General features: G+C 35.1%; 1 protein-coding gene across 4 annotated transcripts in view; it reads right to left on the bottom strand.

Moving 5' to 3' along the window:
* Positions 1-13,276, bottom strand: part of Kiaa2026 (KIAA2026 ortholog) — an 87,345-nt gene that overhangs the window by 56,324 nt on the left and 17,745 nt on the right. For 3 of the 4 annotated variants that reach the window (XR_004123549.1, XM_031390067.1, XM_031390066.1), the window contains exon 2: positions 12,698-12,898. The exons of the other annotated variant lie outside the window; for it this stretch is intronic. Coding sequence is in view for 2 of the 3 variants with exons in the window: in XM_031390067.1 (XP_031245927.1) it covers positions 12,698-12,898 (201 nt within the window). In the remaining variant the exon portion in view is untranslated. The remainder of the gene's footprint in view (positions 1-12,697; positions 12,899-13,276) is intronic. 4 annotated transcript variants of the gene reach the window in all.

The raw sequence follows: 13,276 nt of genomic DNA on the forward strand, positions 1-13,276 counted from the left end.
TAAAAATTGTTCTTATGTTGGGCTTGTACCACAGTAAGAGCCAAGATTTTAAACTCTACTAAATACAACACAAACAAAAGGCTTTATATATTCATCTTCATTTAAGAAAATAGTAGTAGTGATGTATTATTTTTAAGTATACAGTTAATATGTTTGGAGTTATTTAAAATTTATATTGAGAAAAATGTATTTTTACTATTGCTGTAGACGAGCACCTACATAAGACTGTTAAATTGACTGTGGTTTTATATCAAACAACTTTTATAATACTTATTCTTATTGTTATAATATTTTATAAATTTTAAGGTATATGACAAAAAAGATATTGTAGGTATTGAAGAGGGGGTCTCTGGGAGGAGCAGTGGTATAAATGGGAAACAAGAATGTAATTCAATTATATTTAATTGAAATATGTTTTTAAATGTTAACAAATTCAGATAAATTGAAATCATGTAACTTTTCTAATCATAATGCAATAAAAGTTTTTTTTAAAAAAAAAAGAAAGAAAGAAACTATAAACTGTTCTGTCTCATAGTATTGTCAGAAAACCCTTAAACAATGGCCAGAAGCCTAAGACCAAAGCATCCATGATTCAGTGTTTAGGCTATTCCATGTGTCCTGCAACATGAATGTTTAAGGACTGTCCAGAAGAAACAACACACTAAGAAAAATAACGATTCTATAGATGAAGAAAGCTAAAATAAAAAATCAGGAACAGACTGCCAAGAGGCATGCACTATTTATAATTAGCAGTAAGAATATTTGAAAAGTCATATGGAAACCCATTTTATAAGCATTTAATTAGTTAACCTACACAGGGAATTTTGCTTCTTGGCAAAGGCACACATTGCCAAATAAAATGCCCACTGCCAGGTATGTAACCCCTCCCTTTGAGTTGATACTCAGAGGTATTCCAGAGGTCCTCAAAGCAATACACACCATTGACACTGCTCTTGGTTGCCTATTAGAACTTAGTAGTATGGCCCTATTGCTGAAGACACTATAGGTCACAGGACATGGAGAATCAAGTTGGTATTGAGCAGAGTGCTTCCCTCCTGCTGGTTTACATAGTACTGGAAGGTTTTATGTAGGCTGCTGGGTAAACAAGTCAACAGTCTCCCCCAGATGAGAACCTGTGAACTATAATAATAATAAGCACCATAGCGAGATATGCTCATGGGTCTACTGATGATACAAATGAAATGGGGATAAATAGTCACTTTCTGGTTGGGTTTATTTTATTTTATTTTATTTTATTTTGAGACAGGGTTTCTCTGTATATCCCTGGCTGTCCTGGAACTCACTCTGTAGACCAGGCTGGCCTCGAACTCAGAAATCCGCCTGCCTCTACATCCCAAGTGCTGGGATTAAAGGCATGCGCCACCACTGCCCGGCTCTGGTTGGGTTTATTAAAGCCTGCTCCACAGGAGAAAATGAAGGCCTGGATCGCCAATCTGATCAACTACCCCTGGTTGGGGAACTCACAGGTCCCAGGAATGAACTTGTACTTATTCTGCTAAATGGACAGAGTCAATCAAACTGCCTTCTAAATCCATCACTCTCTCTGCCCACAGATTAGTAGTTATCAGACATCATTAGAGATGTGCAGTGGATGACAGCAAACCAGGAATTCACAACTAGTCAAAATGCAGAGAATATGTTGTCAATGGAATGCTCAACCATAATTAGGACACTACATCATATCCCCACCCCAATACTCAGGGACCACTGTAGAGGAGAGGCTGGAAAGAGGGACAGTAAGACTGAGGGGTAAGGGAGGCCAGTATGACAGTAATGTTATACTTAGGAGCTCATAGGAGCTGTGACTGCTGGCATAAGACCTATACAAGTGCAAGCTAGTCAACATGTTAGCACGGAGGGGAAAGGATTCACAAGCCCTACCCATAACTGGTAAGCTACACACAAGTGATGGTGCCCAGGGCAAAAGAGTCAGTTTTCTTAAAGAGTGTGCCCCTGGTAGGTTGGCCATTCTACACTGGCTGCTTACATACCCAACAGTATATACATGGGCAGCGCAAATTGGACTCAACAGGTTATTTTGAAAGAAGAAAGAAGACATGAAAATGAGGGAAAAGCTTAATAGAGGTAAATTTGGGCAGAGTTAAAGGGTAGGAGTCGGGGTAAATAAACTACATAGCTTGAAATTTCTCAAAAAATTAACAAATAATGATACTGATGCTAGAATTACCAGACACTGTTATAGTTACTGAAGCTATATTTTGGCATGATCAAGTAGTTCACTTAAAGTAGGTGTGTGTGGCACAAGCCTGTAATCCCAGCACTTGAAGGCAAGAGGCAGGTGAATTGCTACAAGTTTAAATCTAGTTTGATTTATGATAGTGAATTTTAGATTAGCCAGGACTATCTAGTGAGAGCTGGTCTCAAACACAGAAAACAAAACTAAACATTAATAACAAAACTCATTTAACTTGGAAAGTATTTCAACAAACAAACAACAAAACAATGTCAAGTGGTGGTGGCCACTTTAATCCCAGCACTTGGGAGGCAGAGTCAGGCAAATCTTTGCCTGACTAGGCCAGCCTGGTCTACAGAGTGAGTTCCAGGACAGCCAGGGCTACACAGAGAAACCCTGTCTTGGAAACAAAACCCCAAGACCAAAAACCAAAACCAAAAGTCAAAAACAAATTGGAACTTTTACTGATGAAAATTAAAACGTTTCAGATTAAAAAAAAAACACACACACACTAAATGGGATTAATGGCAATTAGAGGTAGCAAGGAAAGACAGGTCAGTGAATGGGAAACAAATGCAGAGGAAAATACTTTAATGGAGTTTTTAAAAATGATCACAGAAAGAAATTATACAAGCATGATTAGGAATAAACTGTTAATCATATGGGTAAATATATTAATCAAAAAGGAATGTTTAGTTTGGTGTTAAAATATGATAGCTAAACTATCAATACAAAACGATATAGGCAGGGCATGAAAGAGGTAGAGGCAGATGGATCTCTGAGAGTTCAAAGCTAACCTGGTCTACTGAATGAGGTCCAGGACAGCCAGAGTTACTCAGTGAGATCCTATCTCAAAAAAAAAAAAAAAAAAATCAAAACCAAAAACAAACAAACAAAAAACCCCAAACCATAACCAAACAAAATAAAACAAAAAGATGAGGCAAAAGAGGTCATGATCAAGACAAAAATAGAACATTCAACCTTTCTACAAATGGAAACAGTTCCAATAGAACAAAATCTTTTTTTTCATACAGGCATCAATATCTATTGCTATACTAAAAATGGCAAGAAACGGTTGATTATTGAGACTGTTTTCTCTCCCACCCCCTTTCTCCTCCCTTCCTCCCTAAAATTATCTTGTTATTATGTGTGTGTATGTGTGTGCTCTATCTACATGTACACCTATATGCAAGAAGGCATCAGATCCCATTGCAGATGGTTGTGAGCCACCATGTGGTTGCTGGGAACTGAACTCGGGCCTCTGGAGGAGCAGCCAGTGCTAGTAACCGCTGAGCTGTCTCTTTAGCTTGAGACTATTCTCTTTCACTAGAAGCCCTAACAGTAATATATGACTATATTAAAATCTACAAACTAAATAAAAAAAAAATTAAAAACCTAAAGATGAGCTAGGTCATTATTTGAAGATTCTGTTTTTCTAATTCAAAGTACAGATTCTATTTGTTTACCATTAAACGAAGTTTCTCTAACCTTATAAATTAGGTTAAACAGAATTGTATCTTCAAAATTCTGCTGCTAAGTATACAGAATTTTTTTCATTTCCCATAAAGTTGAATTAAACTTAAAAGGCTGTTGTAAGATCCTGTATATGTTAGAATATCAAATACTTATTAAAAAGTTGGTTTACTTACTATGATAAGTAAAAAGAGTGGTTGACTTGTCTCTGTGTTTGATCAACCTTTTCAGTATAACCTTTGACCATGAACTCACTGTAAATTAAATTATTGGCTATTAAATCCTCTCAGATCCTATGTCCAGAGATCTCTATGTAACTGTACACACAAGCAAAATTTAACAACATTTATGATAAATTTATATTTTAAAATCAAAATGTAAGGGCCTGGGACACGACTTAGTAACTGAGTTGTCCTCTGTCTTACATATATATGCTATATGGAATGCATGATCCCATCTCTGTCTTGTTCTGTCGCTCCCATACACATCCCACACATTTAAAAGAAATTCAAGGCTGGTAAAATGGCTTAGCAATTAAGGGCAGTTGCTCATCTTACAGAAAACAAAGGTTCAGTTCCCAGTACCCACATGGCAGTTCATAAACCTCTGTAACTTCAGTTCCAAGGGATCAGACAGCCTTTTCTGGCCTTCACAGGCACCAGGTACATGTATGGTGTACATATATACATGCAAACAAAATATACATATAAAATAAAAATAAGTGAAAAATATAATTAAAACAAAACAAAATGTGTAATACCATGTCTTTGTCCAAAGAATGAATTCACAGGCTGAATATCTTTATTGGAAATGCTGGGGACAAAAAGTTTTGGATTTCATAGTTTTTGCATATACTTAAGGTATCTTGAAGATGGAGTCCACATTTAAACATGACATTAATTTATATTCTACATGTATCATATACATGTTGACTGAAGGTAGTTTTATGCAAAATAGCATTTTAATGAGCCCAAGCACTGAACTCAACCCATACAAACTTTTTAAAGTTGAGTGTAAATTTCATCAGGTGTGAAAATTTCCATTTGTGGTGTTATGTCAGAACTTCAAAGTATCAGATTCTAGGAGTATTAAATTTTTAATTTTTATTTGAATCAAGTATGCTCAACTCCTATAAAAGAATACCAAATACTAGAATATATAATAAAATAATGATAATAATAGTGATAATAACAATAATGAGCCCCAAGTAGAGAAAGGGAACAAAATAGAATCATGGTATTCTAGAGGCAATACATAAATATCAATGAATTGTTCTTGTATGGATAAAGAAAAATTACATGTTTCTGAAGAGATGGAAAGAAAAGTAACCAGTGCTTAGGAAAAGAATGAAAGAGGAAATTTAAGCAGATCAAAAAATTATGGACTGTTCTTGTCAAAATCTTTGGTTATTAGGTTAGTGACATAGTAATTTCTGAAACTATTCACCTAATGGAGACACTAAAGAACACACATAGAATGATGAGCAGACGTCCTCTGTAGAATTCCACAGCAGGTCGGTGTAAGAGAGTCTAAGTGTAGAGTTTACTTGGCAGACTAAGGTCAACATCTATTGGTTACTCTTGGAAAGAAATTAAGCAATGATATAATATATAGATTCTGTTAGGTCAAGTCACCATGCAGTTGAAATATGATGCTGACAACTCTATATGCTCTATGTGCAGTTATTTAAGGGATACTGTTCACAATGCTACTCATCATGAATTGTATTGTTCAGGGGAGGATGCTAGAAGACTTTGGCTTCACTTAAGGAGGAGTTTAGAAGGGGGGAGGAGCACATGATTGCTATAGGTTTTGGTTGCTTGCTTTCTTGTTTTGTTCAATATAGGGTCTCATTTTAGCAGGCTGGCCTGGAGTTCACTATACACTCCAGGCTAACCTTGACCTTGCAGAAATCTTCCTGTTTGCCTCCTGCTAAGTACTACATTCTGGGCTTAAAAACAGGACTGTGGAGTCTTTCAACTGATTCTCAACAATGTGGTAAATAGGGAAAGGGAGAGCCTTAGTATCTAGAGCTCTACAGATAATGTATGTAATCTACCAATTTTTAATTTATCTAGTATATATGAGTATTTTGCCTGTATGCATATGAATCTCTTGTGTGCCTAATGCCTGTGGAAGACAGAAGGTGGCACTGTCTATTGGGAACTAAAATTACAGAGGCTTGTGGGCCTCTGTCCATTTGGGTGCTGAGAATTGAACCTAGGTCTTCTACAAGAGCAGCCAGTGCTCTTAAACACTGGAACCATTCCCCCATCCCCATCCCCCTGCTTTTTCGAGACAATGTAGCTCACACCTTTAATCCAGCACTGGGGAAACAGAAGCAAGTGCAGTCATAGTCTACATAGTAAGTTACTAACTAGTCAAAGGTACATACTGAGACAGTGTCTCAAAGGGGGTTTCCTGGGGAAGACAGGCAGGCAGGCTGAAGCTTTCCATATTTTCCCCAGATAAAGACAGACTTTTAAAACCAGCTCATCAAAAACTAATTGAAAGACACAGTAGTAGATTAAGAGGAAGCTGGGCTCAGCAGTTGAGAACACTGACTGTTCTTAAAGTGGTCCTGAGTTCAATTCCTAGTAATCACATGGTGCCTCACAACTATCTATAATAAGATCTGATGCCCTCTTCTGCTTTGCAGGCATACATGCAGACAGAGCACTCATACATTAAATAAATACATAAAAGAAAGCAGTATATGGTTTTAGAACATTAGCTCATGATTCTAAGCCTTCTGTTTGGGGAAATATTAAAAGACTAGGAATCATAAAGATCACAATTACTCATTTAAAAAAAAATCAAATAGACAAAACAACTGGCCCTTGTTTTTTTCCAGGTAAGTTCTCATTTTTTAAAATGTTTCTTATAGGCCTGTTTCTTACATTTACCTGCTACTGTATGAAACAGTAACAGAAACTCTATAGTTATTTTAACTATGCATAATTTACAAAGAACATTGCTTTACTAAAAAAAAAATCACATTTGAAAGTATCACTTGTTTTACAAACTTTTAGTGAATGCTTATTATAATGGAGGAAAAAATAGAGACCTCTCTCTTCAAGATTCTACAATCCAGTAGATACACAGAAGCTTCCATTAAAAAATATCCTTTAAGGAAAAACTCCAAGGGAAGCAAGCTGAAGGCATAACAAAGGGGAGCTAAGGCATTTATTTGCATTTTAAAATAAGTAATATATATCTTATATTTTAGGAACATTAACCACTCATATCAAATTTATCAGCCAGGTTTTTAACTTCTCTGTTAACAACAGAATCTCAACATTAAAACAAAAAGGAATTTAAAGTTTAATAGGAAAGTTACAGAAGCCCTATGTAGGATCAGAGGCACAGATTTAAAAAATAAGAAGCACAAAGTAACCTAAATTATATCTATGTATTTCTCCAGAAAAATTAGACTTCTAGTAGTATTTCGCACTTCTGAAAATAAGAACCTAGAATAATTAGAAACTCCTATTACCACTTGTGCCAAAATATATTGTCTTCTGTCTCAGCAGTTCCACTAAACAAATACATACTTGGTCACATGCCCTCACCTTAGATGTGAATAGTTAGGAGCATAAAAAGCTTTTGGCATTTGATCTGGATTGTCAGGATTTGTATGGGAAATTTGCAAAAGGCAGACTGGAGAGATGGCTCAGTGGTTCAGATAGCTCAGCTCACTGGCTGCTCTACCAGAGAGGTCCTGAGTTCAATTCACAGCAAACACATGGTAGCTCACAACCCTCTATAATGTGATCTGATGCCCTCTTCTAGCATGCAGGTGTACATGCAGATAGAATACTTGTATACATAAAATACATAAATCTTATAAAAAGAAATTAGCAAAAGACTAGAAAGCTATAAAAATACAGGGTGATAACTGTCAAGTGTCACTGCTATTTTTCATTAGAGAATTTGAAAATAAATTAGAAAGTTGAACTTTTTATTTTACAAACATGTAGAAACTACTTACTGCTTTAATTATGGTGATTTCTAAATCAAAAGATGAGCTAGTTCATACAGGTATGCGAAACAATGATAGTAAAGGATACAATTTCTGGCAACTGAAACGTTAAGTTTTATAAAAAGTAACATGAGAGGATTTTTAATACAACAAGATATCAAAACTACTATCTGGTAACATGTTCTAGGCTGAGTAAGATGATGCATGCCTAAGATCTCACTCAGCATTTGTCCCATAAGACAAAGAAACTAAAACAAAATGCACACACACACACACACACACACACACACACACACACACACCTAGATTCTAGATTCACAGATTTTATGAAAGGAGAGACAATATGTTCTTGTAACAAACTTTATCTTTTAAAAATATTGTATAGCTTTCTGTTCAATAAATAAGGTCTACAAAATATATTCTTCCTTTAATGGTTCAAGGTCACCATGAGAAATAAAATGAAGTGGTTGGTATAGTATTATGATTATTTTAGCAACCATAAATTAACTAAACCTAACTCAATTTTCTAAGTCTTTGACTTATTATACTGATGTTTTCTAAATCACCAATTAACACAAACTGCTTGATGTCCTGTCGGTATTTTCCTAAAGACATCTAACTATAAATTTACCAGCTCAGTTATACCCCCAGCTTTCATACAGTTTAATGTGTAAAACACACTAGAATGAGTAGAGCATAACTGTTAAACCAATAAAGAAACAATCTCCTTTGTTAAGTGAAGGATAAACGAACTAGATGAAGTCAGATAAAAAAGACATATAAACATGAAAGATACTTGGGAAATAAACTGGCATAATCTTGGGGTGTATTCAAAATGCATGTAAGAAATAGGAACATTTCTAGAATGAACTCCAGATTTCTAACCTGTACAATTCAATAGATGGCAATATTATTTATTCACCATCAAAGGCCCTGCAGTAATGCTGTCTTAAGAAGTAAGCTTGTACATTTTTCATTAATTTTAGATATGAACAATTTAAAGATACTATACCAAGTATCTTTTGTTTGCCTCTACATTTACCCCACTCTTGGCTGTAAAGATTATCTATAGACAACCTCATCTTCTTGGTGCCCTCGAGTTCAGTCAATGGAGACCCCTGAGAACTGATCAGAAAGTATGTATTTTACTCTTTTGGCTCCTTCCTTAGCTTGAGTTGAGCCCTTCAATGGGAGATGTCACACTTTCAAAAGAATTTTTTTATATCTCCTTCCTGAGTACCAGAAACTACTCCCTCAAACAATTCTATGAAGAAGAACTACAGGGAAGAAATGCTTCTAAATTCATTTTTACAAAGCCAGTCTTACTCCGATATCAAAACTAATAAAAGGACAACAACAAAAAAGAAAACTACAGGGCAACATTCTTGATGGGCATATATGCTACAGTATTCAATAAAATACTCAAACACCAAACTGATCAATTAATATGTACAGTATATTTTATTATGTGCATATTATATGCCTGTGTCATTGTGAGGACAGAGTTAATGCTGACTGTTTTCCTCTCCTGTGCTCCATCTTGTTCCTGTGTTGTTCTGGTGTTTGGTTGGTTGATATGTCTGATACAGGGTCTCACTATGCAGTCTTGGAACTCTCTATGTAGAACAGGGTGGGCTGTAATTCACAGAGATCCACCTGTCTCTGCTTTTCAAATATTGGAACTAAAGGCATATGCCATCACATCAGGCACTTCACCTCATTTTATGGAGAAAGGGTCTCTTACTGAATAAAAACATGAAATGGTAGTGAGAAAATATTCTACCTAAGTACACATTTTATGGAAGAGCTTTTTTGCTGATATCAGCCCAAACAGCTGACAACATACACTACCACTAAAGTCAATATAGTCTGTTAATATAATACAATTTTTCTTTCTTGTTTTTCTTTTTAAAAATTAAAAGCGCACGTGCGTGTGCATGTGCATGTATGTATCTGAATGTGTGCATGCATGTGTATGTGCAGATGTGTGCAGGGGAGTATGTGCTTAGTGAAATTAGAGATTGATATCGTGTGTCTTCCTCTATCACTTTCCAACTTATTTTTCTGAAGCAGGGGTCTCCCACTGAGCTTGGAGCTCACCAATTGCTTTGACTGACTGCCTCCTAGTACTGGATGTGTGCTGCCACACCCAGCTTTTTATGCAGGTGGTAAGGATCAAACTCAGGTCCTAATGCTTCACCAGCAAGCACTTTACCCACTAAGCCTTCTACCTAGCCCAAATTTGGTTTTATGAGACAGGATCACAACACAAACCAACATACATCATGTTGACCCTCAAACTCCCAGTGTAGCCAAGAATGACTTGAATTTCTGATCTTCCTACCAGCTCCTTCCACGTGCTGAGACTACACATGTATACCACCATGCCCAGCTAATTTGTACAATAATGAATTAATTTTCATAATTAAAAATTACAAGTATGTAGTAACATTTTACATTAGATGAAGTGCAATCTGACAGAATTAAGAAATAGACAAAAGGTTACTATACTACATAACTACAAATTTCTACATAATTACAAGTTAAAATGACTTATAGTACAAAATATTATGGAGAGAAACTAGAGAAAACAATTACCAAAAATTAATCAGTAATATCTGTGCAATATTAATCAAAATCCCCTCAGACTATTTTTTTTATATAGGAACTTACTATATTCTAAAACTACATGGAAAAGTAAAGATCATAATACAGGCAAATATGAAAATAATAAAAAATACAGTTCAAAGATTCACATTACCTAATTTTAAAGCTTACAGTGTAAAGTTGAATTCAAATAGTACTCAGTAACAGTATTATATAAATAGTCATCAAATTAAGTAGAAATAGCTGAAATGTATTTATATGTAAGTGAATTCAGAATAACTCACAAATGCTTGTTCTATTAATTTCAATAAAGATGCATAAAGAATTCAGTGGAAAAATAATAGGTTGGTTTTGCTGATATTGATAAAACTAAATTAGTTTTATTCTTTTCTCACACTACACACAAAAGTTTAACTTCAATTATGCAATAAATATAATCATAAAATGTAAACTTAGAAATTTCTGAAGGAAAAAAATGTTATAACCCCAGTTGTCTATAGTTTTTTATATAGTTCACAATAATTGTATAATTTTTAAAAAACCAACTGAACATCAAAGGTAAAACTTTCTTCTTAATATACACTGAAAACAGGCAAGCCAGTTTTGAAGAAATGTTTACAAGTCATATTTGTCTGGCAAATTACTTGTATCATGAATATATAAAGAATTCTTACAATTAAATAATAAAACACATGGGAGTTGGGTGTGGTGGTGCATGGCTTGTTCTCTGTTTATTAGTGGCAAGAGTACACATAAATTCATGTAAGGCTGAAAGGAAACATGACTTGGCACTATTTCTAGCTTCTCACTATACATTCATACTTAATGCTTAAACGTGTTATCATCTCAATACATTTATTTTTAGACAAGCTCTCTGTCTCTTCTCATTTTCAAACTTAGTTTCTTTGCTATTCTGACTTTTTTCCAAATCACAGGGTGGTGTACTGCTTCGTAACACAGGCATAAGAGCTGGTCAAAAACAATGTGACTTTGGGCAAACTACTTTATTTTCCGTGACAAATTGACTACACATGTAGAGAGCTAAGCCTGGCTCTCATTTAACAGTTAATACGGTAAATACTATACTGCATTTGCCTGGGGTTAAAAGGCAAGCGCTACCATACCCAGCTGCGCCCTTGCTCTACTTCTGTTAAGGAAGGTGTAAGGTCTTATCAGGGCTTCCCAGAGCAATCTCATCGCTCTCTGCTCTTGCTAACTAGTAATGGAGGCATTGTCTTCCACCAGTCTGCCAATTTTTTGGTTACTCCATTCCAATCAATTTATGCACTACCGTCAGGTTAATTTTAATGCTTTCTAAAAATCCCTATTTCCTATAGCAGAAAAACTCTCTGGGGCTCTGTACAAGCGTGGGGGTTGGGTGGTGGTGGTATGTATCCATAGTTGTGTCTGAAATGAATCACTGCTAAAAATGTTAAGATTGTTGAAAGTATCATGACTGAGTTTGAGAGCCCTACAATTAGCAAAGCAAGTTACATTTATTAGTATAAGAGCAACAAAATGGTTTAAGTTGCCTTCAACTAGCACTAGCAAATCCTAATTATATCAGCAAAGATTCCTAGTATAGTTTGAGATTTGATTTGGTGTAATCAAATCACTACTCAATTACAGAAATGAGTTTCATGTACCTCTTGGGGCTCTATTTTGCTTTTGTTACAAATAAAACATTATGTAATGCCATTACTCTAGGCTCCTGGGCACAAAAAGGTACCTGCTAATTGAGTACACGACTCCTGAAGAGTCCAAAACAAGGAGTTAGCCAAGTTAACAAATGAAGGAAATGGCAGAGGTGGGTTTATGTCATTCTGTTTTTTAAACTTTAATTTTTTTTCTTTTATGGGTATGGCTGTTTTATGTCTGTGTATTATGTACATGTCTGATACTTTTAAAGGCCAAAAGACGGTGTTTTATTCTCTGCAATTAGAGTTAAAGAGTTGTGAGCTACCATGTGGGTCCTTGGGAATTAAACCCAGGTCCTCTGCCACATCAGAAAGAGCTTTTAACTACTTACTGAGCCATCATTCCAGCCCCTATGTCATTCTTAAATGTCATTATTTCTGGAGTTGGTAGTAATATAAGGCGTGTGATTCCATTCTAAAAATACAAGTCTTTATAAAAACTGCTGTAATTTTAAGATCCCCTGAGATTTCTAGAAAATTAGAATATCTTTTCTAAAAATTATTTTTGTATACTGTCAAAATAATTGTTTTACAATTTAAAACTATACTTTAAAACAAATTTCACTGTGGTCCATTAACAATTCATATTTTGTTGATAGTGCACTACTACTAAATATAGAACCCTACTAAAATGGGACCAAAAATGTGATATTGGCATATAAACGGAGCTGTTCTTTTAAAAGTAATTCCTGTAAATCTGAACATTTAACATTTAGCATTTACCTTTTTTCTTCTTTTGCTCTCAGCTGTTCTTCCTGTCTCAAAACTTGAACCATTATAGACTCAAAAACTCCACTTGTCAAACCTGCCAAACTTCGAGGTGTTGACCGACGCCTTGTTGAAGTACATGCAGTTCCCTTCTCCTCCTCCAATCCATAGTAGCCTCTAGATGTAACTGCTATCGTTGTCTTTTCTCTCAAGTGCCTTGGAGAAGAATAAGTCAATTCACAAGGTCAAATCTTGTGGAGAAGAAACACCTTTCAACTAGCACCTCAAGTAGAATTTCTTCTGCTGTCTACATACAAAATATTTACTCAAACCTTTCTTTGCCATGTTTGAGTTTTATCTCTTCCATACAAGATTCTAACTCTTTCACATTTTAAAAAATATAAGCCTGAAGCATTCAAACTAAGGACTGAAACGCTAATTGTTTAATAGAAAGTTTTGTTTGAAATAGATACTATGTTGTTTATTAATGTATGAGAAAATGTACAAGATCTAAAAACATTTTGAGAAGATTTTTGATACATAAATACTTTGGGGAAATAATTAACAAATGTGATATTACAATATATAACAATT

This window comes from Mastomys coucha, unplaced genomic scaffold (assembly GCF_008632895.1).
Source record: "Mastomys coucha isolate ucsf_1 unplaced genomic scaffold, UCSF_Mcou_1 pScaffold21, whole genome shotgun sequence".
In the NCBI taxonomy this organism is placed as follows: Eukaryota; Metazoa; Chordata; class Mammalia; order Rodentia; family Muridae; genus Mastomys; species Mastomys coucha.